The sequence below is a fragment of the Drosophila mauritiana genome, chromosome 2L (assembly GCF_004382145.1).
Source record: "Drosophila mauritiana strain mau12 chromosome 2L, ASM438214v1, whole genome shotgun sequence".
Lineage (NCBI taxonomy): Eukaryota > Metazoa > Arthropoda > Insecta > Diptera > Drosophilidae > Drosophila > Drosophila mauritiana.
Genome location: NC_046667.1, coordinates 20,466,454 through 20,491,943, shown reverse-complemented (window position 1 = coordinate 20,491,943; position 25,490 = coordinate 20,466,454). Strand labels below are relative to the sequence as shown.

Sequence of the window (25,490 nt, the reverse complement as noted above, 5' to 3'; positions counted from 1 at the left end):
CTTTATGGCAGCGCCAAACAAACAAACCAACTCACACAAAGTTCTACTTCTGCTGCGGCTCCATGAATTTTGTTGCTTCTTTCTGTTGGCAAACGGTGCTGCCTGGCATATATTATACTAGAAAAACCGCTAAATCTGAGTGCAAACATTTCCAAGCGACTTCTTAAAACATTAGTAAATTATTAAACAAATTTGATTTCCTTCATTAATATTGGTGTAATATATTGTTACCATATCTGAATTGCACTTTTCGCATTCCTACATTTTAGGTGCATAATATTTGTTAACATTATTGTTAAATACAAGTTATACACACATAATACTATTCTGCCGTGTTGCTTTCACCTTTGGATGAACTCAGGCTCAACTCGAAAAAAGCTATACTACCAGCACTGTGTGGCATTGCCACTGCGACTGCGCCTTAATTCTGTCCACTCCTCCAAGCCACTAAATCTCTGGTATATCCGAAAATGCAAGCCAGATTTGTGGAAAAGCTGTAGAGGAAGAAATAAAAAAGAGGAATAAAGAGGAAAGAAACATTCTGCATCTGGTAGATACATGCGCTCGAATGGTTGTGGCAAATATTAGAGCTATGCTCCTGCGGCTAAAGATTTAATGATTTGCACTTTTATGGAAATAATTTTTGCTCCTCTGCAAAGCTGCCTCAGTGCTGCTGAATGCAGCGGCGGCAGCATTCTGTGCATGGCAGCAATTAAAAATATTTAATTATCGTGCAAAAGTTGTCCGAACATGCGCAACATTTCTCACATGTCCAGGAGATACAGCAGAGACCCGAGGAGATTAGGAGTACGGCAGAGTTGCCGTTGAGCGCGGTGAAGGTGTTAGCACTGTATTAGAATCTACCGAAAAGCGTTGTCCGAAAATTCGGAGGCTGCCAGCGATTTCCTGTTGTCCAAAAACCAGAAAAAGGCAACACTGAGATACGCTTCTTGGGAAACAATTTGGCAGCTATTGGAGGCGAGGAACCCGACACATTTCGATTTATTCACTTTGAAGATGAACCGCCACACGTTTAACCCCGCTCTTTTTTGGTCAGTTTAATTCGATATTCACTCTATAGCCTACATAATAAAGTTAACAATTTATTGATTATTTCGTCGTTCTTCAGTGTGTGTGTGCTTCTGAATGCGTGTTTGTGGGAGAAAATCACTTTTATGGCTCTGAAATGATTTAACTTAATAAGCTGGGAAGTATCAAGAGCAGAATTTATGAATGACTCGTTAAAATTATGAATCATTAGGATTATTTTATCTTACGTCTGTGCATGTTTATTGTGGATGATGTTCTACTAAGCAGCAATAGATTTCGGATAGCATTTATGTTTTATTTCCAACCACATAATATCACTTCTACGGAGTTCATTAACGACATGCATTTTTTACTTGTGCATTAAATGAAAATTCCGCCGCACCTGAGCTCTTTACGTAATGAGTTGGGATTCCTGTCATTCGATTCATTATCTTTAGCGCCCTCTTACTATTTCAAGATCCCGGACCATTTGCCATTTACCATTTCCAAGCACAACTATTGCAGCTGTGAAAGGCAATTTGTAATTGTGTCGTTGGGAAAGAAGGAATGAAATGGGAAACAGATGCCTGGGTGGCTGTGGAAAGAGCATTGCTCTGTTTCAATTTAATTAGCCATTAAAATGTCTGCAATTGTGTGTGCGAAAGTGTGTGTGTGTGTGTGACGTCACATGCCAAAGAACTACGTGACGGCTTGCATCCTTTTGCACTTCACTCTCTGGGGGATTCACACAACACCCGGGTATCTTGGGCATCTTTGGGCTCGTTCTGCCCGGCTTGGTTTGGTTTGGTTTGGTAGGCACTGGTCTGGTCCTTATCCCCAGCCGATATCTGCAGCTTACCTCACTTTTCCACCTGACAGTGGACTCGACTTGACTCCACTTCACTTTTATTTGTCTTCATCTGCTAACTGGCTCCGCAGTCTCTTTTTCATTCATCTCTGCTTGCCTCTGTTTGTGTTTGCTTTGTTTGTGAATTTAACTAATTAAGTTTCCCATTTTCCCTCTCTATTTGCAGATGTAAGTGCTCGAACGGATTTTTCCAGCCTCAAGTCAAAAGTGTTTGCGTGTGTGCGGAAATCAATTTAAAATTTATGCGACTTGGATCTGGTCTATTGGATGTCAAGGTTTTGTGTGTTTTCTATGTCATGTGAAATTCATCAGCCATTTTGGCAAATTAATTTATTATGCTGTGTGATAAAAGCTAGGTCGTTAGATGACTAAATAATATTTTATTAAGAGGTCTGCTGGGTTGAATTGTTGAGTGTTATTTTATAGTTAACTTGTTATTTTTTATTAGTTGATAATTTTTGATGCCATTTGGCTTTTGCCTTTGGTACTTGTCATGGTAATGAAATTAATTCGGTTTTATCCCCTCTCAACAATCTTAAGATTCAATCTTCGGATTCTGAGCTGCAATTAAGTTTCTCGCACTACCAATCAACATTCAACACTCTCTCCTCGAGAGTAATAACTCAAAGATATTTTAACCTATTTGCCATGAATGGCCATCGGTGAAGCTCGCATTTAATTGACTGATTGCTGTTGAAACTGCATGCATGTGTCATCAAAAAAAAAAAAATATGTGAGAACGAATAAAAAATCCTTTTCATGTTTGCCGCGCTCTAAATCACAAACACATAAACCAAATTTAATTAAAATCCACTCAGAACGGCATCCGGATTATGTGCATGTGTCCTCTTCTCTATTATTTCCATTGATTTATTTTGCACACACTGAGTGGGCTTTTATTTAAACATTTTCATTAAGAAAAACTGCAACTGAAACTGCACTTGCTGGGTGTTCCCAGTCGAATAAACATAATTCCTATGATTTATGGATTTGGCACAATGAATAAACACTGGCAAAGTGCAGACTTTGGGCAAAGGAGATCGGGAACACATGAGCATTTATTTTGTTGGGGCCCAGAATGTTGATATATTAGCCAACAACAACTATGTATACATGTTTATTATTAGCCAAAGGCTCGCCTCCAGAGCAAATCCGAAGATCGGGGGAACAGGGACCAGGGACCAGATACCAGGGACTTGAAGCTTGAAACTTGCAACCCGGGGACTATGGGACCGGCCTGCAATCATAATAAATGTTCATTGAAACCTTTTAAAAATCGCGCTGCCACAGCCGCCGCGCCTCAATGAAGCAGTGCAACAATAAATTTTAGCCACGAAGCCGGGCGCTCTATACACCAGCACATAAACATTAATAAACTTGTTGCAATCCAAAAGATAATTAGCCATGGCTAGAGCTGCGCAACACCAGCGAACAACCGACCGACCAACCGCGCTGCACACATCACATAAAGCCAAAAGACAAGAGCCAACAACAATTTGCTATTTAGTATAAAGTTTCATTAAAAACCCACTACGACTGACTGCACGGGCCATCATGCAGTTTTGTATCTCAAAGATACAATGAACACAGAAGACCCTCTTCCCATCGTTGCCATCGGATCGCACCGCACCGCTCCGCGCCGCGCCGCATCGCCTGCCTGCTGTCGATCATAATTTAACATAAAAATGATTTGATTACTATAATTTCTTTTGTGTTTTGGTATCACCTGGTAAGCTCATTTACTACAACGGCAACGCCGCCTATTACTCACACCGGTCCATCGAAGATCCCCTGGTCCGGTCTTGGGTCCTCGGTTTCGAGTTTTTGGTCCGAGTATCGCACCACGGACCCCACCGCATGCAGCGTGTGTCGTTTCGTTGTATATTGGTATAGCCGAGAAGAACCAGAAACAAAAAATTCGAAAAACGAAGGCAAAGATGAACACAAGTCGGCGAGCTAGCAGCGGCAAGGAGGCCCGAAATGAAACTGCGGGAAGGCAGCACCCAGAGTGCCATCATTACAGTGGAAAAATATTAATAGTATATTTGTTTAATTTGAGTTGGAATCGAAATATAGTTTCTAATGTTGGCAGCACACTTGTAGATTCAAGTTCGCTTTAAAACTCTTCCTTTCATACATGAGATTCTTGTAGATTCAAGTTGGTTTTAAAACACTTCCTTCCATACATGAGAATATAAATGAAATTCAAAGAAATGGAATGCACTTCGTGTTTTCTCTTCTCGCAGTGCATCACGAAAACTGGCCGGCCTGCGAGGAGTCAAAGTCAAACTGACAAACCCGTTCCGCTGTCTTGCAAGAGCCTCCTGCCTCAGACCCTCAATCCCGAGCCTCAGTCGCAACCCAGGTCGGAGTCCCAGTGCCAGTTTAAGGCCAGAAGAAGTCCAAGGCGAAGTCTTACAGGCAATAATAGCATCGACTTAAGAGCCACGAAGAAGTATACTTCATCGGGTCCTGGTACAAATATCTTGTTTCATGTGTGCGCTGGACGTTAATAGCAGGCCGCACCATTGTCCCAAAGCCAGTCAAAGTCCCCCGCTTGCTCCGCCCCTGCCTCAGCTTTATCCTGCTCTTTTCTTACCCGTGCCGCTGCATCTTTGCTGAGCGCCGCTTCTTGGCAGCCTTCGCTGCATTTCATCATTCATGCACGTTATTTTGCGCATTGCTGGGATCTCAGTTATTTCTGGGATTGAGTGTGGTGACTCTGATACGCTTCTGGGAAGTTACTAGATTTTAAATCGCACTAAAGCTTACATTTTTGGAGCAGGAAAAGTAAACTCATTTCCTATACCTTATGATTACATTACAGTGACAATGTTCTGTATTAGTTGTCCGGTAAAGCAAAAAGTTACATCTTTTAATAACAAAGGAAGTAATGGGCTTTTTGTTATTTTGATCTCTTAGAATCTCTTTTAGTCTCCTGAAGTCTGAAAATTTCTTATAACATATTTTGTATTCGCTTCGGGAGAAACAATACCCAATACCCATATTTATTTCTTCTGGTGAGCTTCAGCGATGTATGTGCTCCGTGCATCCTGCCCGCTTTCGTATCCCATTGGCCGGGGCATAGAAGCAGAGATTGAGTTACATTGCTGGGGATTATTATCAACTGTATTATCTGCCTTTCCTTCTCCTGAGATTTTCCCCTTTTTCGGATCACGGCGGCAGCTGCTCTTTGGCCAGAAAAAAGCCAAATAAAAATTCGTTACGCCGCTGCTGCAGCGTTTACTCAACTTGGGAGCGAGATTCGTGGGTCTTGGTCTTGGGTTTTTCTGTTTTTAGGGTTTGTGCTTTTTTAATGATACCCTCTTAAGTATTGTTTCTCTCTCTTCCGCAGTTTCAGTTTTTTGTGTGTGCCGCATCGGTTCAAGTGCCTTTGGTGCTGTCGTAATTTGTTGCTTTTAGTTTTTTTGGGGTGTCGACGGACATGCATGTTTCATAAGTTTTGAGGGCAACAATTGTGTAAAATTATGAGCTCCCGTCCGTATTTGCCATTTGGCATGGTTCCACGGCAGTAGCACCAGCAGCTAGCCAGCGAATCCGAGTCGGTCTTTTGTTTCATTTTGTGGCCATAAAACAAACTGGAGTAGGTGTTGTCGTTAAGTTTTGATGTGCCGCATTAAACTAGACTCCCCGAGCAGGTTGAGTTTAAGCTGCGCCACCCCATTGCGCAGTTTATGATTGCAGATGAATGGAGCTAGTAAAAGCGAGGAAGCCCACTGTGCTCTAATGGGAAATACGATTTAGCCTATTGGCATAAAACATCTATATATTTTCCCAACTGTCCTGCTGCCCTGGAAGTCGCTCTTGGATTTTATCGGTTTTCGATTTCGCATAAAACCAAAAGACGACACTTTCAAATACCTGTGCATATGGGCACACTTCGAAATTGGAATTGAATAAAAAAGTGTATGCCATGTGGGAGTTTTAGTTAGAGGAAATTAAATCAGTTCGTCATGCTGTTTTTATATGGGATACGTTTTTGATGCACAATTTAAAATCAGTGCCATAAATGCCTATGCTTTATAGGTAGGCTAATTTATTTGCTGTTTTAAAATTATATAATATTGTAAGTAAATTGAGAAGAAGAAGATTTAAAAGTTGACAAAGATATGTTCGCTTTGCCTTAAAAACTTTTCTCTTAACTTTCTTATACAATAGCCCTAACACTTCCTCGACCCACAGTCCACCCCTAACTGGGTCACATTACAGTTGGCAAATGGCTGCGGTAAAGTTTTAAATCATATTAAAGAATACGGCAGTAGATTCGGGCCCAACTGTTCCGATGGCAACCGCGAAGACGTATAACACACGAGGCACTGTTGAAATAACCACAGGGAAAGCTCTGGGGCACAAGTATTGCACCACACTAACGGCGGTGGTGGTGCGGAATGCTATGGAATGGTATGGTATGGAATGGTGGTGCTGCTGTGGCCCGAGATGGAAGCCAAAGCGGCAAATGTTCCAGGAAACTATAAAAGACAATAGCGGCAATATGCCAGCTCTGGTTTTTGTGGTTTTTTATGCCGGACTCTAGGAAGAAGAAGCCTTTCTGCCTCTTGGCGTGGGCCTAAGTCAACAACAAAGAAGCGAAGCCTCAATGCCCTGGACGGCGCCTTTTGTTAAATATATATAGGTATATCTATACGTACAGAAAAACCCTCCGAGGAGATGGGGATCGTGGGGTGGAGGCATTGAGCTTGGTAGCCAAGCTGTGTGTGCTCACGCATTAATATAGTTCCAAGACGAGGTGTTCGCAAGAGAGGTATACACAGAAAAGAATTAGTTTGGAAAATTTTGAAAATGTTCTATTTGTGGCGTGAAAAGATAATATATTGCATGTATCTCGATGAAGAGTACTATCTTCAAACCTTTAAGAACTAGCTTTTTTCCAACCGAAAGATCTAGGAGGTTTATTATGTTTTAATTTCACAATTCGTTTCTCTTGGAAACATTCTTCAATATTGCTCCAAACTTACAAACGTCTATGTAGATATTTTTCTCTGCACATTGAGATATAGATGTGTGTGAAACTAGTTTATGACAGGGTCGAGTTGGTGTGGGGTGGCAAATAATGTTGTTTATGTGGGGGACCGAACCATAAATAAGACGCACCTCGAGGAGGAAGGGAGTAACCTGGCCCAGCTGAAACCTAGCTGCAAAGTGGAGTGGTCAAGTGTAAGGTACGCAACTGCTCCTATTCCTATTCCCGTTGCCATTCCCATTCCCATTCCCATTGGCCAGTGCCATTTCCATTGTGGTGTCGTCTGCAGAATCGCAAGACGTCTGCTGGTCAAGTGTTGCAGTTGCTTCCTGCCTTTCGGGCTGACACTCACCTGGCCTTCAGCACTGGTGTGCTCTGCTCTTCTTCAGCTTATGCTTCGGCTTCAGGTTCAGGTTCAGTTTCTGCTTCTGCGTCTGGCATTCAATGCATCAGGCATCCTTGTTCTTGCGCTCGTATTTATTCATTTTCCTGCCATTGGCCTTTTCCCATGACACCGGTTAGCCGCATCTTCAGCTGCTTTGAGCTTATTTGGTTACTTTACGCCATTACCTGTATTTCTCCTTCGGCTCCACAACTTCCTCTCCGGCGCGCTCTGATAATAAAGATGACAAAATATCTAGAGAAAATCATAAACCTTGTGTGTATGGTTGGAGAAACAATATCTTGCAGATATAAAGTACCATTTATGTCGTGCTTATATCTTATTTCGCCACAGTCGTGCCATCGCAAGAGTCGCGAATCCCGAATCGTTTTTCGCAGTCCAAGTCCAGACCAGAGTTGGGACTCCCAGTCTATGGAGTCCATGCGGCATTTCGGTTTGGTTTGGCTTGCTCTTTGGAGGACTGCTGCTGCGTTGGGAGATTGCTTTGCAGGCAGTTAAAGAACTGCTCGGTTGCGTGGGCCACAGTGGTTGAAACTGGGTATCTTACTATACTACCACTACTTACTATATTACTATACTATAAAATTGGCCTTCCATGTGGTTCAGTTTTAACTAGTTAGAACTTGTGAGTGGTATAGCTTGTTCTTATATTGTGTAATAATATTTACGATTGTTAATAACTCGTTTGATTATTTCTTATAGTTCATTATTCTTAATTTAAGTTATTATTTTTTATACATTGGCAATTTTTCAATGAAGTAGATTTTTTATCGGGACTAGATGAGATCTGCACTTGGCCCCACTGTGCCTGAGCATGACTCAAGCTTTGCAGCACTTCTTCACATGACGGCGACAGGCAATTGGCCAATGCAGCGCCAGTGACGCCAAAGCCATGGCCACGTTGTCATCTTGGTCAAGAGAACCAGCGGAGATGGCGGATGGACGACGGAGGCTGGGACTATTGGCAATCTTTGCGCTCGACCAAGTCTCCTCTCCTTTCTTCTTTTCTATCCAGCGCAGTTTGGCTATATTCCGTTCAGTTCTGGCCTTTCCTGGCCGACTTGTATATATGCTTTCATTACGAGCTTAGTTCACGTCACAATCAGTTGTTGGCATCGTTTATGCCGCATTGCCGCACAAACACAGACGCAACATACAGGTGGGGTTGCATTTATAGGAAGGAACGAATCATAGTAACTACCTATTAAATGGTAGGCAAATGCTCACAAAACAATATATTGAACGGAACATAAGCTAATATAGTTTCAGGCTCTAGTTTTTTAAGTACGATACAAACGAAACTAATACGTAGTTGCTCCTATTTTGTTGACCCCTTCTGTACACATAGTAACTAGTTGGCTGCTGTGGCAGCTTCTTCAGCAAAATGTCTTTCAACTTATCGCACTAGCACACATACAGCATCTATATGTGTGTATGTGTATGTATATATCCTGTGGAACCATGTGAGGAGGCTCGCTGGCAATTTGCATGCAGCCCATTGGCCCCCCGCCACCCACTTTTGCTCTGTACGTGCATGTAATTTATGCGTTTAGATAACACTTTGCTAATTTTGAATGGCATAAATTTTTTTTACATTAGAAGGGGAAGATGGAGTGGCCCAGTCCTTGGGATCGTGCCTGTAATTGTGTGTGCGTGTCTGTTACTTATTTATCCGTACTCCTTTATTTTTTGTGGCTTTTTCTTCGCTTATTTTGCATGCCGCACTTATGATGATGTATTGATTGTTAGAGGTGTCAGATTTTTGTTGTTGCGGCCAACACTCCTGCTGCTGCCCGGCCTTTCGTTCGCTTGGCGTAATTAAAGGAAATATTTGAGATATGCCAAGATAATAGTGCTGGAATGCTGTTGGATTAATTAATTGAAAATGAGCTGTGGCAGGACCGGGATCGGAGTTGGTAGAAGACACAAGATATCTGGTCTGCCTCGCTTTATTTGGCGTTGCTCTGTTGCTCTGTTGCTCTGCTGCGTTCGTTGGCCATGTCGCCCGTTTGCTTATCAGTGGCAGCATTGACTTTTTATGGCCACGAGCAGGAGGAGGCCGACCGGACCTGCGACTGTCCGTGATTAATAAGGATTTTCAAGTCGTTAGCCGTCTTTGCCAGTCGCTCGTCGCGTTTTTTATGGTCGGCGAGGAGCCGGGGAGCCAGGGAAACGAGAATCGAATCGGGAGACGGGGCAGCAGGCAAATTACCGATTTCAACAATGTCGCTCAAGTGGCTTAACTTAAGTTTTGGCTTTGACAAAGGCCCCCGGAAAACGAGGGAAAATGGAGGAAAAAATTCAAGCAGAGGAGAAAAACCAGCAGTTGATGCTTGAATAATGATGTGATAACCGTAGGCATAAACTGGCCCACGGACCCAAGATGATCCTTCCAGTGTCCACAACTTTGCCAGATACAATTACGGACTAAAAAATTCCTTACCAGCAGTGATGAGTGCCTAGCTATTTACTAGCGAATTAGCTGCAAGCTTAAAAGACAATAAGTATTTTAATATTATATGGCAAAATAAATACATTACATTTGTGATATATTTTTCTCAAAGTAAATCTCTAAGTAACACAGCTATTAAATAATGGAAAATATTTCTTTGCTACCTCGCAACGCTGATTACCACCCACGTACCCCTGCCTCGGAGCAATCGCGTCACAGCTGCATGCGCTGGTAAAAAGTTGCTGCTTAAAGTTTTCAAATTATTCTAAGTAGGGCAGCGCAGAGGATTATGCCTGGGAAATGCTTCTTTCTTGGCTGGCGCCTTGGATTAGGCTCGAATTAAATTGGAATTAAATCGGTCGCTTAAAGCGCGACAGAGTGAACTGAAGCGAATTGGGCATTTGCCCAATTCTCAAATTGAATGGGTGAATCAAAACAAAATTGTTCGGTAGAGGGTGAAATTTCAGACATTTCCTCGGAGTGATGAATATATTAATGTATTCATAAACAATGCGAATCAAATTTGTGTTCATAAATAAAGAGAGCTCTTGCTATTCGATATACAATTAGCACAATCGCTATGTTTAGCACGATTTCGCTATGTTTTCAACCCTAAAAATTTAATCTCACAGTAATTTATAATAAATATGGATGTGCAACAAAACATTTAGTAATTTGAAATAGAAACATTTACCTAAATTATGCTTTCTAATTTATTTTACTTATACATTAGTCGATAACTTAGCCCTTGAGTTTTGTCAGCCTAATGGAATGTGTGGACTTTCAGTTGTCATATTTGACAGCGGTGCTACCAAAATATTCTGAATAATGCTAATTAAAAAACCAATAGTGGCAACAAAAAGTAGAAAACCAGCAGATGAAAGAAAGTTGAACAAACAGAAATGTGTGTAGACTTAATCAAAACCGCACGGAAAAGTTGTGGCTACGGTTCTAGATTTTTGTTATTCGTGCCCCACTGAGTTCCCACCGCTTACTCTATGTAGATGCTGGTTGAAGATGCATTTTCTAATCACGTGCAAGTCTGTTGGAATGGGGGCTGTAAAACTCAATCAAATTTCATTGCAGTACGACGAAATGCGGACCTTAGAAGTGCACCGCGGGTCCAAGGTTGCGGAAATATATAAACAGTTACGTTGCTCTTAATTACATATCAAATATATCGCCTCGCTGATTGATCTCAAGCCAAGCAGAAGGCGTGGAAGGCCCAAAAACCGTCCTCGAGTGGATGGTCCCTCTGAGTTGGGCGGCCATAAAATCAACATAAATCTGAGTTATAAAAAGTCATGTTCGGCTGCACTTAATTAGCGGCCGACCTCAGCGGAATGAGTGTCATGCCCATATGTCTGTTACGATCCCATCTCGTTCTCCATAAATACGGAGGAGCGACGAGGAGCCTTCTTCCCATTCGATATCCAACGACTATAACTCACACGATTTGCTGATGCGTGTGCCAGGAGTGTTGAGCCAAAATGTCAACAATAAGCACACTCCCATTCCCATGTCTTTCTCTAAATTCGGAACACATTCCCACTGTCTCGTCTCGACGCCCCGTGCTCCAAAATTAAATGGTGTGAACGAAATTTTATGCCGAATCATGCGTGGAAAATGATGAAGATGCCTCCGCGGCCAGGAAAGCCGGCCTCATCGAGTTTCTATGCTCCTCCGCGCTTCGTTGATATATACTTACTATACTTACGTGCCTCATTTCATTTGTTTATGGTTTTCGAAGGAGATTTACAGTCGAAAAAACTGGGAAATAAGTCTGATGATATTTCGTCATTGAATCAAAGTTCATTTTTTAACTCTAGCCAAATGATCAAGTTGTATTTTCCATTTCAAAATGGAGTATCCAAAAAGTGTGGACGTATTTAAGTGTAGATAAGAGATACTTCAGGGGCACATCGCATGTGTAGAAAATCCAGTTGTCTCGATAGGAAGCACACACTGGGCCATGATAACTGGGCCCCAAAATTAAGTTGAAAACCATTTAAATTTGTTAGAAGCCGCCGGCAACAACGAGGCGGGGTGCCAAAGAGTAGTGACTCCCTGCCAAAAATGGGTAAAAACACTTTCAACTTCCCAGTAACAGCACCAGTACCAGTGCCATCAAACGGAGGATGCGGCCCAGAGAGATGTTGACGTGAAACGACAGCCACGAGACACTTCACTTCTACTCGGGTGTACCATACGTACTTGTTCCTTTTTCTCTTATTTTTTGTTTTGGGGTCGCACTTTTATGAGTAATTCCATGTTGTGCGAACCGTTTTGATGGAGTTGCAATGTGCTCCCTGGGGAATGGGATTTTTTCGGGAACTCACATTCTGTTTGGAGTTTCTTTTCGGAATTTTTATGGGCTAGTCGAATTGGTCTGGAGTGTACATTTAGTGCTGAAAAGGTGTTGATTGTGAAGGAGTAGCTCCAGCTATGGAAATAAAACATGTCAGCGCTTTACGATTCCGTTGTTTATGCTTTACAAATAACTCGGCTATTTACAGCTTGCAAATGGAATTTTAATTGCTTTGCAGTAAGCGAGTGTCATAAAAATCTTTTTAAAATGCGTAATTGACCTGGGCTCCGAGCGTTTGGTTATATACTCAGTAGTGGCATTATAAATCATTTGCATACGAACTGCAAGGCTATGCAAATTAAATAAGTAGTTCAATACATAATAAAAAATTTACAAGTATGGGAGTGCTGTATACGTACTTCAGGAAGAAGTTTTGTTAATATAGCAGCACCACTATGCACAACCAGTTCACAGATCTCCATTTCAGTCTCCTGCCAATCAACTTCAGTCGTCAAAAGAACGTGCAGATCAGAAAAACATCGCAATCCAGAAAATATCCCTCATCAAATCTCGACTATTCGGATCGTTGCGACTTCACTTCAAGCGAAACATCTTTGCTTCTCGTATTTCTCGACTGTTTTGGCAGCCTGTGAAGACTCCTCCTCCCTCAATTCCCACTCTTCAATTCCAATTTCAAATCCAAATCCAACCCCATCCCAGATCCCAGATCCCTTGAAAACACTCGAGAACTCAAGTCCACCCAACTCGGACGACAATTAAGTGATTCATTAAAAATGACAGAGCATGAATTGAATTGAGAGCCGGAGTTAGAGTTGAGTTATCTGTGCTGCGTTTGGGGCCTGAAGTTTGAATACGATCCGGAGTAGTGGTGGGCTATATAGAGGAAATGTCAGTGCGTGCCAGAAGATAAAGGAATAAAAGAAAGTTGTTGATGATGCCGCCGACTACCGTAGTACGTACGTGCACAAGTATTTGAAAAACTCATTTAAATCCAATGGACAGACAACTCGAGGGTGGAAACGGACCGAGCCGGGAACTAGTGAAAATCAAATGCTAACGACAAAGGCTGACGCTGACATTTGATGCCAAATTTTCAAGTGGAGCGACCAGCGGCCGTGGCAGCCAAACACTTGAGGAATTGCCGCCGCTGTCGTTTAAAAGATGGGGGCATCAGATACTCGTTTCGCCGAGTGTGCGAATGTGTGCTTTGCCTGAAAAACACAGTCGAAACAAGCCAAATACGTGTTTCTCGACTACCAGATACCCCTTAGTCGACAGAAGTTGGGAATTGGAAAGGAAAAAATAAATTTCAATAAAAGTAAAATTTTTTGGGCGTGACTGTTGACGAGCTGACCATTAAAATAAAAATTTGAATACGTTTTTGAAGCTATGACTAAGAAATAGGACCTTCGTCCTATGAAATCAATTCAACATTACTATTTTTGTAGGAATTTTCGCACAGTGCCTCAGTCGCCCCAGTGCCAGATTCCATCCTCCTGCGACTGGACCAGTCGTAAATATGAAGCACAAACAAAGCAGACAGAAATCAGTGGAGTTGAAAAGGAGGGTCGGAGTCCGAGCCTGTCGGTCGCATTAGTATACGGAAGCTCGAGAACTCGAAAAAATTACAATCTCAACCGTTTGGCAGACAGACGATGACAGAAGAAGCCGTGATGCACTGGGTGGTGGCAAGGAGGAAGAAATGTGGGAGGGGCGGCAGATTCCGCTGGCAGATAGCTATAGACGGACCAAGCAGGCCATAAACCGGCGACTATGAAGATATATTAGGCAAATAGATGGATGGATGACTATAGTGCGCCATCTCCGTCCGCATCCTCCTTTTTTCTTTTCTCACTGGTCGCTAGACGAGGAGAAACAATTTTCGACAACGTTTTGGCAAATGCAAATGGAGTTTGACAGGCCGCCGCCAACGTTCCACCATCAAATAATAATAAAAGACTCAGGGAAAATGATGGCCTCTGAAGGCGAAAAAGCCTCGTCGACTGAGTAGTACCCTAAAATGTAAATAGAGTGCAAACTGAGCATCGCATTCCTTGTATTTTCACTATTCCTATCGATTTGCAATACCCATTCTTGAGGAAGAGTACAAAAGAAGGTTACTGCGGCTTTTGATGAGTGTGATGAATATAAGAAAAGAACTTTCCTTCGGCTACCTGACACACACGCATTCAACTCATGGCGCACTGCGTCTCAAGTTACACAATCATGAAGGAAGGGGCTATTTATTACAAGAGATAGACAAAAGATGCAAAATATTTGCCGCTGACTGACGACGCCGCTGCCGATGACGATGACTATGGGAATGCTGGCAAGTGCTGCTAGAAACTCTTCGCACAGTGCTGCAGAAAAGTTAACGCACGCTGAAAGTGGAAACGGCAATGTTAAAAGAAATACAAATATGTCTGCCGTCCGGCCTGCCGCATAAATACTCTCCGAGGAGTTGTTAGTTCCGTGGGGTTTTCTCGTGTGGATTGAACGAAATATGCGGAGCCTCCAAGCCGCGGATTCTCCTCTATATAGACTGTTGTTCGCATTCCGCCCAGGTCAGGTCCTAATTTAAGTATTTGTACTAAGTTTTGGAAAATAAGAAGATCCCGCTATTCAGCTAGTTCGAGTAGAATGGCTAGATAGAATTTAGGGAGAAGAGTAGTATAATAATATAAAACAGATTCTTGAGCTTTGCGTGACAGCGTTTTGAAACATACATGAATGCATGCTTAGTCTTCTATATTTCTAGATTTCTCGACCTCGAGATCACGACGTTCATACGGACGGACAGACAGACTCGACTAATAATCCTGATCGGGTTAAACTACTCGCTCTTCTATCTGTTACTCTCACGGCAACGGATATTAAATTTGCCTAATAACTAAGAAAAATATCTAATTTTGTTCATCCAATTAATCCGAACCCAATTGGTTTGAATCGGTATCAATTTTATAAAGAAAAAGCTATTTAGATTATTCAATGATAAAATATTCGTTACCATTCTGCACCGCAAGACTTAGTCGTTCAATCAGTAAAATTCAGTACGGTTTTTGTGGACTTAAACATTACTCTACGTATTTATTTCTTCTGCCTTGGGCCGGCGACTGCGAGTGCCACCCAAGTTGCCTGTTTATGAATTAGTTCAGCCGTGCAGCACGTGTACATATGTACTATGTATAGTTATGCATGTACACTGCAGAACATGTATTTATGTATGAGTATAAAATGGAAAGCATAAACAACGACGGCGAATGAAAGCCCTGTAGCTGCAACAAAGGGCATCTCACTGAAATATGCTGCAAAACTGCGAATTGCAAACTGCAAAACGAAACGAAACCAAACCAAACGAAACGCACTGTGTGCAACAATTTATGGCCAACATTCAACAGCGAAAGCAAAAAAGGAAAAAATACAATCTGAATTGTTTGCGGCAGCATAAAAAGTAGCCACACAGATGGGCGATGGGGCGGGGCTGGCAACTTGGTTGCTGCATTTCTTTGCATAAATTGCAACATTTCGTGGCACCGAGCTTGAAGTTTCTGCTGCCACTGCTTAGGCAATTTGTCATTGCAGGCATCAGTTCCGCATAAAGATATCCAGATACGAATGTATCTCAGTGCGCGAAATGGGGCAATAAACAGGTTAAAGATTCACTTCAAGTTTGGTCGTCCGAGAATCCATTTTAAAAGTTCTAAACTCAGTAAAAGTATTGCATTTTGTTTAGACCAAAACTTCGGTGCGATTCAAAGTCAAGAAAAATGTTAGAAGTTAAGGAGGGCACCTAGAAAAATAAGTTTAGTATTTCTTAAATTTCCAAGAAAACGTATTAGATACAGTTGGGCTTATTATGTTATACAACTAGTATTATTTATTATTATTATTTCTTTCTGCATTTATTTCGTATGCCAATGGTAGAAGGTCATTTACCAATCTTTAAAAACGTTTCGTGAAGCAGCTTAAATCATCCAGTATCCGATAGTTGCTGTCGTTTCAACTACGGTAGATAAATGCTTTTCTTTTCGGTGCACGGGTTTCAAGCCAAAGGAATCGCTCAAACAGTGCGAACGCATTTCCACACGCCCCGGCAATTGAGTAGAACGAGTTGAGGCGTAAATATGCTGCTGCCACACCGAGATTACCCCATAGCCCCCGAAATGCATTTACGCCAACTCAACTGATGCAAATCTAATTCTCGAATGTCTCTCGCACACACAGCACAGAATCGCACATTCAGACAGAAGGGCGCAGTGCAAAATATAAACCTCTCAAGTGCAAAAACCATTCAAAACTAAGCTAAATTTATTTAAGGAACAGCCAGGCACGAAACTGCGACGACTGCTGCTCCAGCCGGAATATTTTTCCACATCGCTCTCTGTGTCCTCCGATTTGGGTTCGGTGTGCGGGTTACTGCACATTTCACTTAGCAGAAATAAAAACTGAAAGGAAAAGCCAACGCAAATGCGAGCAAAGCCCAGGCCAAACCTAAACTGAACTATACCGTGCTAAAAGAAAGAACTGAAAGTGTGGGCAAGTTTGTGAGTTCGTTCCATAGGCACTTTCGCATTCTGAAAGTATTTACATAAGTAACTACAACCAGATTTTCCGGCTTCCATACTTAGTTTTGAAAAGATTTTTTAAAATAGTACAGTCTTTAAGATCGTTAAAAAGCAATCAATAAAATACTCTGAGAGACTGTTTCAAAGTATTTTCCATTCAATACAAGCTTATTGAAAAGTACACGTTTTTCTATAATACCAACTCTTCACAGCACCATCCTTGTTGCAAAAAGAATACCCCTTTCCAGAGTATCGCCACAGAAGTGGGAAACGCCACGCAGAGGCAACAGAGCGGAGCAGAGCGGGAGCAGCCGACAAATGTCGCCGGCAAACAGCAAGAAGTGGAAAGCGGCGGTCGGAAAAGCGGGAAAATCAAGGGGAGGCGGTGTATCTAGTGGTGGTTGGGGAAATCGCAGGAATGAAATTCAGGTGGCGGCGCGGCTGGAAAACACCCGGGAAATACGTTGACTGGGACAACCACCCAACCCGTCTTTCCGACCGGGTCCTGGTTGTTCTGGCATGGTTCTACTGTACTGACGTGGCACCAGCGACGACGTGTGCATGCGAGGTGCTCGTATAATGCGTTGTGCGTGTTAAAAGATAGTTTTGCCCAGCTCAACGCGAGGCCGAAATCCGGCAGTTTGAATGGAATGGAATGGAATACACTGCCCCGAACCCGAACCCGACCCCAAACCCAATCAGACAGCCCAGCGACAGGTAGTTTTACACATTGAAAAGTCCCAAGCACCGTGACACCACTCGTTTTTCTCCCAGTTCCTCTTTTTTAGCTCGTCTGGGATCTGTGCTACCGTTAAGGTGGCTACTGTGTGTATACATGGGGATGGCTCCCTAATGTAATGGGTCTGGGATCAAGGCAACGCGAGACAAATGCACAAAGCCCCAGCCACCATGCTCCTTTGTTTGCTCAGAGCTCAGCAGTTGCAGCTGCCACTGGGCAGCATGGGCATTGGGATATTTTCAATATCTAGTATCGGGTAGCACACAAAAAACGGGGTGTGCTGAGGGGATTTATCGGCATTTGGCTGCGATTTGTTTGGGGGAAGGTCATCAAATGGCCTCGGAAGGATTGCCGTTGCTTCGGTCACATTTTACGGAAATGGTTGAACGATATGTAGCCTCATCTTGCTCTAAATGGTCTCATATATAAGTAATATTTTAAGTGTATTTATACTTATTTTTATTGCTGACATATTTAAAAAAATCAGGATTTAAAAAAGTGGAATGCTTTTTGCTTTCAAGCTACTACCATTTATTGCAGCCATCATATTTGAGCAATTATCATTATGGTGCCTCTTTGTTGGCCAACACGATCCGGGATCTTTTGTTGTTTAGGCCCTTTGCTGTTTTTTCTTTTCCATGTTGCGCGTGCTTCTTTTTCATATTACCCTTAACCCCAGAATGCCCAACGACGCATCCAGCAGTGTCATCATGTATGGCTGCTGGTGGGTCTGCCCGGTTTTCCTTCTTTCATCCGAACGATGCTCGGGTTCCTAGACAAATATTATTGTTTCCGACACGCCGTTATTGCATATTTGCCTTAAATATATGTATGTATATATTTTCTCAAAGTGTGAATGAAATTAATGCGTTGCACGGTCCCGTGTCTCGGCAATGGGGATAGGAATTTTCCCTTTTTCCCCGATTTTCCCATACAATTTGAAAAACTCTGTTTTTGTTTGTTCTCCGCTAGCTATTCCTTTTCCCTTTTCTTTCCCCTTTTCTTTTTTATTTCCAAATATTCTTTTTCTGTTTTCACACAGGCTAAACGTTATTAAATGCAGGCAAATGCCTCGTCGCTCGACGGTCCGATGGTATTTGTAGTGTTGTCTTAGTCGCTGTCGTTTTATGTTGTACTCGCACTGCCCTGTAGTTGTTCTTGTTGTTGCATAGTTGTTGTTGCATAGTCGTTGTTGTATAGTCGCATAAAGGGCAGAGTTCCCCTGATGGTATATATGAAATGTTTTCCCTCCTGTTTTGCACCAGCTTTGAGTGTTTATTTTTTGTGTTGCCTACATTTTTGGGTGTTGCTAAAACTGGCGCTGGCACAGTGGGTGCAGTATTGATTCGAAATTACTTTTTTGAAGTTCATACGGAAAATAAATATACGGCGAGTATTATGTGCAAACTTATGCAATGAAAAATATGATTGTTTTAAAATATTATACAGCGTAATGTAACAAATACCGAACCACCGGCTTTGTCCCCCTTTAACAACAAAAACTTCTTTTAATTCACTTAAATTATACAAAATTCGTTCACTCACTTAGCGCATCAAACTTTTTGTATTTCCCTCCACGCACTGGAATAACTTTTACTGGCATAAGAGAACTTTTCGATGTGGCAAAATTAGCCTTTGCTGATTTATGTTCTTTAAAGACTTTGGATGGTCTTCCTCTCCCCATTCAATATACATCATTGGTTGAGTAAGCCCAATGAATAACGCAGACACCTGTTCATTTCATGCATCATTGGGCTCTTTCGGGCACCCAAAGTGCTGAGTAATGTCATTGGCCGGTTTTCAACACCTGTTACCGACTGGCCTGGCTGACGGTTCGTCGGGCTGGGGCCCACTGTGCCTGGCTTCGGTCCTAATGCTAAGTAGCTTTAATGCTGCCGCATCGCTGGGCTGTTAAGCGGGGGCGGTGGGCGTGGTTTCCACAAACGAGAGCGCAGAAAAATGCCGCCCTAAATGCTACTAATTAATGAGGATTTAGTGAAAACTGTTTTCGGTTTGGTTGGAATTAAATAAAAAAGAAGGAAATTCCACTGCACCACCGCCCTCGCCGTTCGCTCTTCGGTTTTCTATTGCAGTTCGGGGTGTTTCCATTTCCCTGAATTTGTGTGTTCGCTGCTATTAGCATATAAATAGCGTTTTAAATATTTCTAGGCGCACATAATTCTAGGTATTTTCCCCCATCCGCAACAAAGATATATTACCGCCGTTTTATTTGTTAAGTATTTCTCGTGGCCTGGCCATGAATTCGGTGTGTTTGTGCCCGGGGTTCGCGTGTGCCAGGACCCTAGGTCTTGGCTGTGTAAACAGGAAGCGATCCTAGACACACACACACTCGGTCCTTTGGTTTTGGGGGAACAACACACCCACTCCAGGGCATTTAACGCCCAACTGGCAAACGGCAAACAAATGTAATCAATGAAATTTTATGTGCAGCAGAAACGCACTCCAGATTTTCAACAGTATCCTCCGCCGAATAGCGTGTTTGGGCGCTCTCTTTATGCTTTTATAACTTTATTTAGCCCGGGCAAACAGTTCAGATACAAATTACAATTACGGCGCGTAAGGAAATTAAAAAATGATTTCTACCTCTCGCAGCCAGGTCCTTTCTTGCTTTCCTGCTAGGCAAACAGCAGGGCTCGAAAAATTAGTATCCACTTCGCATAGAGCTTGAAAGTAGGTCCCGGTCAATAATAAGGCCTTTAAACTCGTTAGAATCGAACTTAATTTAAAACACAAGAGAGCACCACTCTCCGTTTAAACACTTTTTTACTGAATCGCTTACCACCGGCTATTATTCTGGACACATCTGTATATTTCATTTATTTTTACCCCAGCTAATGCAAATATTTTACCTTGCTCTCTTTTTACAGACAAGTCCGTTTCACTTCTCCAGCCGGAACCGAAACCCTTCGTCCTGTCATGCGTCCCTTTCTGCTAATTGCTTTGTGTGCCGAGCTCCTGGCGCCTCCTTGCCCCCACTAAGCAGGCCAGATCCTTCCACACTCAAGGCTCAAGGTTGGTATACATTGTAATATGTATTTTGCCTTTATTCACGGCGAGGGGTTAGCCATTGGTTTTATTTTTGGGGTGTAATTGCAAGGCTTTGGACAGATTTTAATTACTGACGGCAGCGGCGGGCCAAGTTCTGCAAAAGGTCATTGAGAATGTTATCCAAACAATAGGTATTTGATAATGAAAATCTCCGCAGCTTGACCTTTTCCCTTCAGTTGGGATTCATTAAAATGATAGAGGTAATTCAAAAGTATCAGGACGATTTAATGCAGTTTTAATTACATTTCCCAGAGTCAGCAAGTGCTTATCATTATTTTTTCATTTAAATTAATCGAAATAAGGAGCCGATAACCCTAAAAAGTCGTTAAAAAGGCCGTTTACCCAAAGACATTTAGCATCACAATCTTGAAATATTGTCGCATATAAATCAATCGTCTCCAATTGCAGTTGAACAACAACTTTATCCACAAAAGTTTCCAAACAATTGCATTCAATAAAGTCAAGTGAGGCTCGCAAGTCAAAGCCCATCTAAACAATGAAACATAGAAACAACATTAGCATTTGTTAATCAAAGTGTAATTCCGCAATTGCTACCAGATTCCAGAGAAGTTGATCCGTTTCCCGGCTAAAACTGCCAACTGCACAGCCATAAAAACCTCCAGCCAAGCGAAATAAAGTGAGACACACACCGACAGATAGAGTGGGAATGGGAATAGGCGAAAGGAAACTTTCTTAGCCACTCCGAGCGCCACAAATCACTTTAAACTGTAAGGACAAACTCGGGCCACAGAGATGGGGACTTCTGATTTCAGACCACCGCACCGAAATCTACCATCCGCAGTTCACCTGAGTGTGTGCCACTTGCTTTGGCCGGAGCTATTAAATCTCGCCACTTGTTCGTCGGAATCGTATATCTGTAAGATATACAATCACTTAAATCGTTGAGCGGCTAATCCAGACGCAGACGGCTGCCGCCTGAAGTCTATCATACATCACAGAAAAAACTTCCCCTGCCGATTGACAAAGAAGGAAATACACAAAATTGCTCGCATTTCAAATGCCAAATATCAGTTTACAGGCGAGCAGAGAACAAATCAATAATCCCAAAAACCCCACGAAAAAATCAACACAAAACCCAGAAGGCATATCAAATTTTTTCCCTTCTTGATTGACGTCTTTTTGGCTTCGGGGTGGGCAATAAAATGGGCGGCGGCGGTTAGAAGGTTGTCTGAGCTGGAAGCTCTTTTGAGGAGTTCCTTTCTTTCATTCTTTCATTCTTTCACTGATTTCTGCTTTTACTTTCGATTTGGCTTTTGTATTTTGGACATTTGCGCTGATTAGCACAAAAAAAAGGAAGGGAAGGGATACACTGTACAAAAACATGCATTAAATTTAAATGTTTACAAGTCAAGCACAAAAACTGGAATGTGGAAGATACTATATATTATTATCTCAATACATAAAAAAAAAATAATTTCAATTTTCCTAAGTGTTTGCTGCGAATTGCAAGGCGAGTCCTGAGTCCTGAGTAAACGGAAAAGAAATCAAGTGTTGTCATCATTGCCGGCGTCGGTCTAATCTCTGGAGCATGTTAATAACCCAAAGGGCCTGTGCCACGCCTTCCGACCTCCAGCCCCCAATCCCCAATCTCCAACCCCCTCATCACATCCCCTGATCAGCGTTGTCCATGTAATTTCATGCAAATATCATATTATACGACTGGCGATGGAGAAGTGTACGTGTTGTGGGTATGGAAACGGCCTCTGACAATGTCGCACACAATATAATCATAACAACTCTTGGCGGGGGTGGTGCCCAGACTGCGAAGTACAACTGCCCAGGGGGTGGACTTGTAATATTTGTCAATGGCCAACCGATGTGCCGACAATTGACATGAAAGGCGGGGAATGGAAGGAACTAAGGAACCCAAAGTGGAGCGGACAGCGTGAAAGCAGCCCATAAATAAGCAAATAAAATGTAATAACTAAGTGAAAATGTCGAAAATGCTGTCGAAGACCGTCGCTTTAATATGCCCCTGGAGTGCTGGACTAAATGAAAATGTCGAGTGAATGGCGCAGGCATTGTATGCGGAATCAAAAGTGGTTTAGATTAGAAAGAGGAACCTTTCGTTGAGGTGATGCCGATTTAAATCGAGCAAGACGATTGAGGTCTAGGTGTGATTTTATTACTATTTGTTGTTATTTAATAACAAGCGGAATCGCGTCTTCAGTTATTTTTGGCAAACATCACGTGCCGCATTTGATGTCTCAATGACTAAGATTATAAATAATGCAGCATTCGCCGAGCTAGCTAATCACAAAAGTGAGTAATTCAGCAATAGGTATTTAGCAGAAACCTGAAATCTTTGCACATGCACAATATAGCAAACCTGCTCTTTATCAAACGCGCACACGTGCCGAGCTGTGAGCTCTTAACTGAGATATTTTATTCATGGCACCCGAAATCTATTTCGACTTGAGCTGCTTAAGTGAGCTTCAGCCAGCTAGCTTCACCCAGCTAGTTAGCTATGCATTTTGCCACGCCCCCAGAACTACTTAGCAGCTGCAATGGAAATGATGCACTAAAAAAAAACACCGAAAGTTGTAAGATTTTGAAATATTCAAGGTACTCCACCAATTCATGCCAGTCGAAATAGTTCTATATATATTAATATTATTAATATTTCGGAAACATTAGGTGCGGTACAGGAAGTGCAGTTTGAATGTTACCTTTGAGCATGTAGTGCATTCTTTCGCTTTCTGTGCATCTCTGGAGCTCCACACACCCAACTATCTCCTCACATTCTGCACCCATCTGCCCCTCTATTCAGTATTCGGTATTTGGTATTCTCCGCCCTGATAAGTTGCAATGCATTTCTTGGCATTTCTCTCTGGGCTGTCAGCTATCTGCAGAGCGCCACGCTGCCAACTAAACAATGAAGAACTAATCCACAGAGTATACAAAAGAATGGCTATAAAACTGCTCGTGTGGGTGTAAAGGAAAAAGACATGAGGGAGTGGACTTATAGGTGGGATTGTGTTTGTATAAGGCCACTTTATGGCTGCCCTTTCGCAACAATTGTGCAGCGCTGCATTCAATCAACAAACTTTTAAAGCGCAGTTACAAAACTCAGACAAACTGGTGGAGCACGAGGGGCAGGAGTCCCAGCTACAGCAAGAGCAAGAAAGGAAAACATGGGGAAAGTGGGGAAAGATACGTGATGGTCAGGGAAACTGCACAACAGCAGCAGCGTTTAATTATGACAATCAATACTCACACATGCTGGTGTACTTGCCACACAGATACTCGAATATATACAGTTCAACCTCTAGAAATCGAACTGTGACAAGTACTGACACAATTTAATAAGATACAATTGTTTGCAGGGGCAGGCAAACTAAATTAAAAGTCATTTTTAATGCGTACAAAGTCACTTTTAAAACTCCCACTTAAGTAGTGAACGAAGTAGTGTACGTTTCCTACGGGTTCCCACTGTAGCAGAAACACACACATATGGCAGATTTTATTGCTGATGCGCTCTCATTGCTCATCTGCGCTGCCCAGGGACCTCGGACTAGTGCAAATAAAACTTGATTAAATTCCATTGGCGGTTCCAATTTCGCTCGGGTTGAGCTCTGGGGTCGGCCATGGAATTGACCCGAGAATCTCTGGAGATAGGGTCGGGCACAAGCAGAAGTACAAGGAGTCGGAGCGGTGGATCGGCCATATTACAATAATCAAACATAACCTAATTAGATGGACGTTGGCTTCCTTGTGGCTGGTGATTGTTCCATGCGAACCCGAGAATTTGTGGTTCGTATAAAGTAGAGTTATGTAAGAACACCATATTATTGCATTAAAGTTCCAACGGTGGTTGCAAGCAATGGCTATTTTTATTAAGTATGACTTTTTACTTTTAAACTTGAAAAATTGCACAGCGTTATAATATCAGCTTTAATTGAAATGAGTTCCCTAAATAGCCAAACCTTCAAGGAGGGACTTTGAAGCATGGGAATCGACTAGTTAATTAAATAACAATTATTACTCCTCCCCACCTGGGATATCGGGTATCGCAAAAGCCCATCATAGCTCTTCAAAGGGCTGATTACTGATGTTGCATTGTTGCAGGCTTCGGTGGTGGTCGTAATGGCATGGCCATTGAAGTATTCATCACCTATCTATATGGTTGGCTCTCGCTCTGCTCCCTTTGCCATCTCTTTCCTTTTTGAAGCGGCATCTCGGTGCCTGAGTTTCTGCTGTGTTTGCACTCCCTTCAATTAACATGTGCGCTACGCACTTTCTTTGGCCAGATACATACGCACAGACAATCGAGATGAGAGCTATTTCACTATAGCTGTACAAGTGAGGGTTTTTCCCATTAAATAATTTTCCCCTTACTATTTACGAACAAGTTTTTCTTGTGAACATGGGGAAATCTGCTTGCTTCGATTGCGATTCAATCATGTTCTTGATAATTTAAAAACACAATTAAATTAACACGAATATCTCTGCGATGTCTGTTTTTAATTAGCGCTTGCAGCACGCACAAATCGCAATGACACGATTAATATTTCCATCACGCACGCATCTCCAATTTGGCTGCATTAACGAGAGTGTGTGTATCTGTGCGGTAGAGAGAGTCTCATGTGAAGTGGCGACAATCAAACACACACTCAAAGATTAATCCTGACACTCACTTGCAAACTAATTACATGGCTCTTAGGCAACGCCTCATGCCCCGAAAAGGACCAATCGACCCCAAACCCCCCACCCACTGGGGTCTTGTAACCCGCAGGCTGAGAGGCAACCTCATAATGAGGTCGCCTCTGCTGCAAATAAACATCGATTGAATGCAACATTTGATTGGCAATAATTGAAAATAGTTGTTGCACATTAAGAGGTGGATGGATATGGAGGGCTGTTGCCATGGCGGCCTTTGTACACCCGCTCACACGTGTGTGTATTTATGGGGGCTTTATTAAATTCACACCCATCGGCCACCAGGCAACGAACGTCTGTTCCTATCGTCATTATCATCATTGTGCTCCTCCTCGCCGTCGTCATCTGGGGATT

At 42.4% G+C, this 25,490-nt stretch overlaps 1 protein-coding gene across 4 annotated transcripts in view; it reads left to right on the top strand.

Annotated features, from left to right (window-relative positions):
* LOC117136861 overlaps window positions 1–25,490 on the top strand; it is a 69,571-nt gene that overhangs the window by 26,600 nt on the left and 17,481 nt on the right. Inside the window, exons 1-2 of one of the 4 annotated variants that reach the window (XM_033298126.1) lie at window positions 2,095–2,172; window positions 20,276–20,420. The exons of 2 other annotated variants lie outside the window; for them this stretch is intronic. In XM_033298126.1, coding sequence (XP_033154017.1) covers window positions 2,140–2,172; window positions 20,276–20,420 — 178 coding nt within the window. In that variant the 5' untranslated portion in view covers window positions 2,095–2,139. Of the gene's footprint in view, window positions 1–2,094; window positions 2,173–20,275; window positions 20,421–25,490 lie in introns of those variants that run through there. One more of the 4 variants, XM_033298286.1, reaches the window with a different exon arrangement.